Below are 3988 nucleotides of genomic sequence, written 5' to 3'. Positions count from 1 at the left end.
TTAATACTAAACTTTACTTTAACTTAAGCTATTTTTAGACCTTAACTTAAATAAAATAAATTAAATAATTAATTAAATTATTACTAATAAGTATTTAAATAATAAATTTATTTAAGAAACTTTAAACTTACTCTAAAACAGCACTAGTTAGTTAAAAAAAGTAACACTAGCTAACTATAAAAACTAAAATAGTAAGCTATATTACTATAACTAACTTATAATTTTTAATTTTAATAAACTAAGAATTAAACTACTTTAAATTATACATAACTTACTTATTAAAAAACACTTAGGTAAAGGAAAGACTCTTAACCTACTATAAAGAGAGTACTACTAGCCCTGCATGTTCTATACTATACGCTAATATGTATTATGTTGCTATACTTACTATAAAGTAAAAGCTTTTTAAAAAAAGTATAATAGCTTACTTAAACTACTTCTAATTTCTAAATAAGCTTAAAAAGACATATTAATTAATTTTATTATAGACTTACTTTTATCTAAAAGGTATATAAATATTATAGTAGTTATTAATTACTTAACTAAGTATTAACACTTAATACTATATTCTTTTATAACTGCCTTTAATATAGCCTAGTTATTCTACTAATACATATAAGTTTACTATAGCCTACCTAATATAATTATATTAGATAGAGGTACACAGTTTGTCTTAGCCTTTTAGAACAAACTTTATAAATAGCTCTAAATTATCCTTTATCTATCTATAGCTTTTTACTTAGAGACTAATAGCTAGACTAAGAATATAAATACTATAATAAAATAAGTTCTATAAGTGTACATAAACTACTAGTAAGATAACTAAGTAAAATAGTTAGCTATAGCATAGTTTAAAGCTAATAACATAACATCTAAATTAACATAAGTATCCTTATTTTAAGTAAACTATAAATACTACTTTTAAATAAGATTTAAACTACTTTTAAATACCTCTAACTAACTTATTAATTTATATAAGTAATAAATGTAAATAAACTTATTAATAAAATTTAAAATATATTTAAATACATTTATAAAAAGCTTACATAAGCTTAAGCTTTTTAATAAAAGTATATAAACTAATTTTAAACCTTTGCCTTTATATATATAGCTAGCAAAAAGGTCTAGCTAGACACTAGAAATATTTAAATAAACTAATAATTAAAAAAACTTAATTAAAAAAACTTAATTAAAAAAACTTTAGCTTTTTTATAGTAGCTTATATAGTTTTATTACATGCTTACTAATTAATCCTACTTAATAGCATAAAGATACACTCTATGTTTTATGTATTATTACTGCGCTAAGTAGCTTTTAAATCTAACTATTTACTTAGATAGCTAAACTTACTACCTAAACTTATTATTATAAATAATAAACTAGAATACATTATAAAAGATATTAAATAGATCTAGTTTAATAAAAAAAACATATCTATAAATACTTTATAAAATAGACTAAATATAATAAACTGTTATAGAAACCTGCAGAAGCTTTATAAAAGAACTTTATAGTAACCTAATTTTATGCTTAATACTTATCTAAACTAAACTTATACTCTAATAAAGATAACTTAATGCTAGAACTACTAATATAAAAAATTTCTTTTTTAATAAGAAGGGGGGTACTATTATAGTATTCTCTCTAGATCCTAGACATAACTATATTAGACATGTACTAAAGTATTATTAGTGCACGTCTAACATAAACATAACATAACATAGATATAAACTTAAGTATAAACTGCCTTAACACTAACTAAACCTAAAATAAGCTTAATTTATACTTAAAGTGCTTAGACTTTTAAGCTAAGTATTTAATTACTAATTTCTTTTTAAACCTTCTTATTTCTTACACAACGTCTTATACTTACTATAATACCTTACGTAGTAATTAAACTAGACCTCTGTGAAGCTCTATAACCTTACTCGTGCACAATCGTGACAGTGGTGGGGTGTGCGTTAGGTGGGGCCGAGCGTCAGCTGATAAAATACGGTACTCGGTTTGAAACAGTTCGGCTATGATTGGTTCCTAACCGAGAGCACCAAGACATCGGCCAATCTCCCGCTTCCACCATCTGCTTTCGGCACCTCATGAATGCCGTTCTCTTTGTTTCCTTTTGGGAGACTCATCATACTGCAAAAGAACAGCAGCTTTTGTGAAGCGACTATGGCGTTAGGGTTACCGAATAGTCTATTTGTGCCCAGCACGATGAGATTGGATAGCAAAAAGGTAGAAAGAGGCACCACCGCCTTCGAAGATGAGTTTCCCTTCAATTTCTCAATTAACTCACTCACTCTCTACTTTTACCCTGGTCGTTCAGTCACTCATTTCACAAAACTAGCATGAAGTTCTCTACACTCCTTTTCGGCCTTTGGGCTACCCAGTCCCTTGCAATGCCTTGGAGTCAAGATCCTGATGATCGCGAACCCGCCAGACTTGTAAAGCGTGCTGTGTGTACTTCGACTTCCGTCGTAACATCAACTGCGGTTGCCCGTACCATTTCCACTTCAACTGTGTTGACAACGGTTCCTACGATAATTGCAACCACTACCACTTCCGTTATAACATCGACTTCAGTCGGACGTACAACTTCCACCTCGACCGTGTTCACGACGACCACGATACCGATTACCTCTACTGCGTACAGTACAATCTCCAGGACGGAAACTGCCACCGCAACGGTCTCTTCAACTTCAATCATTCCAACAACAGAGACACATTCAGAGACGTACACTTCCACCGTCTCCTCCATATCAACAATTTTCACGACAATACCCATCACTGAAACACATTCAGAGACCACAACCTCAATCGTATCTTCAACCTCAACCATCCCCCTTACTGAAACCCATTCAGAGACCACTACCTCAACAGTATTTTCTACTTCAACAATCCCATTGACTGAAACCCATTCCGAGACCACTACCTCAATAGTCTCGTCCACTTCAACCATCCCTCTGACTGAAACACATTCAGAGACCACTACCTCAACTGTGTTTTCCACCTCGACAATTCCCCTCACTGAAACACATTCAGAGACCACTACCTCAACTGTGTCTTCCACCTCGACAATTCCCCTCACTGAAACACATTCAGAGACTTCAACTTCGACGGTATTCTATACTTCAACTATTCCCACCACCGAAACTCACTCAGAGACCGCCACTTCAACCGTATTCTCTACTTCAACAATCCCCACTACAGAAACTCACTCAGAGACCACCACTTCAACCGTATTCTCTACTTCAACAATCCCTACTACCGAAACTCGCGTGGAAAAGTCCACCCAGACGGTGCCTTCTACCTCCACCATCTCTACAACAGTTACTGGTACAATCACAACAGTGATCCGCAGCACGACGATGGTTACGAAGACAGCTACTCAAACGATCAAGGCAACGAGCATTATCACCGCAACGATCTCGTAAGTTTAGATCCTGGACTATGCCTGATTGCTTTTTCAGACACTGGCTAACCTTTACTGCTTTTCTTATAGAGCCACAAAATACCAAACGTCGACGGTGACGAAAACGGTGACGAAGGCCTAGGAGAATTGAGAAGCCTGGTTTTGGAGTTAGCGAGATAAGTAGGGGGATAGGTATGAGAGAAACCTCAGGTAATATGCGTCGATCCGGGTTTCGGTGTTAGCGCCTTGTAATTGTAATCAGATGGGCAGAGCTATTTATGCTGTTCAATTTGCAAATCTTCTTATTTTAGCTAATTGAAGAGACGCTCGCTGATGCCGATATTATCTTCTCTTCATCTTAGTTAATTCTGCTCATTCACTTCACCCAAATCCCCTGATTGTTCCTCCCAAACGACGCGTTCTCGCTACTTTTAGGTTAAGCGACCGTGTTTACTTTTATCCCTTCGCGGGTCGAGGTGGGTCTGCAGCACGTCGCTTATCTCAGGAGCGCCGCTGCGCCTTTTAATCTTCCGCCCCACTTATAATCACAGGCAGTATTTTAGAGAAAAACAAAATGAT

At 34.3% G+C, this 3988-nt stretch overlaps 1 protein-coding gene across 1 annotated transcript; it reads left to right on the top strand.

The window, feature by feature from the left end:
* Positions 1 to 2337: 2337 nt before the first annotated feature.
* On the top strand, positions 2338 to 3667 carry BDR25DRAFT_303945 (uncharacterized protein). Its single transcript, XM_033690109.1, has 2 exons — positions 2338 to 3427; positions 3500 to 3667. The coding sequence occupies exons 1-2, from the start codon at positions 2346 to 2348 to the stop codon at positions 3549 to 3551; spliced, it is 1134 nt and encodes a 377-aa protein (XP_033547320.1). The 5' UTR covers positions 2338 to 2345; the 3' UTR covers positions 3552 to 3667.
* The last annotated feature ends 321 nt before the right edge of the window (positions 3668 to 3988 follow it).

The sequence above is a fragment of the Lindgomyces ingoldianus genome (assembly GCF_010093535.1).
Source record: "Lindgomyces ingoldianus strain ATCC 200398 unplaced genomic scaffold BDR25scaffold_17, whole genome shotgun sequence".
Classification (NCBI taxonomy): domain Eukaryota; kingdom Fungi; phylum Ascomycota; class Dothideomycetes; order Pleosporales; family Lindgomycetaceae; genus Lindgomyces; species Lindgomyces ingoldianus.
The sequence above is the reverse complement of the archived record's forward strand: the minus strand, read 5'-3'. Positions and strand labels throughout refer to the sequence as shown.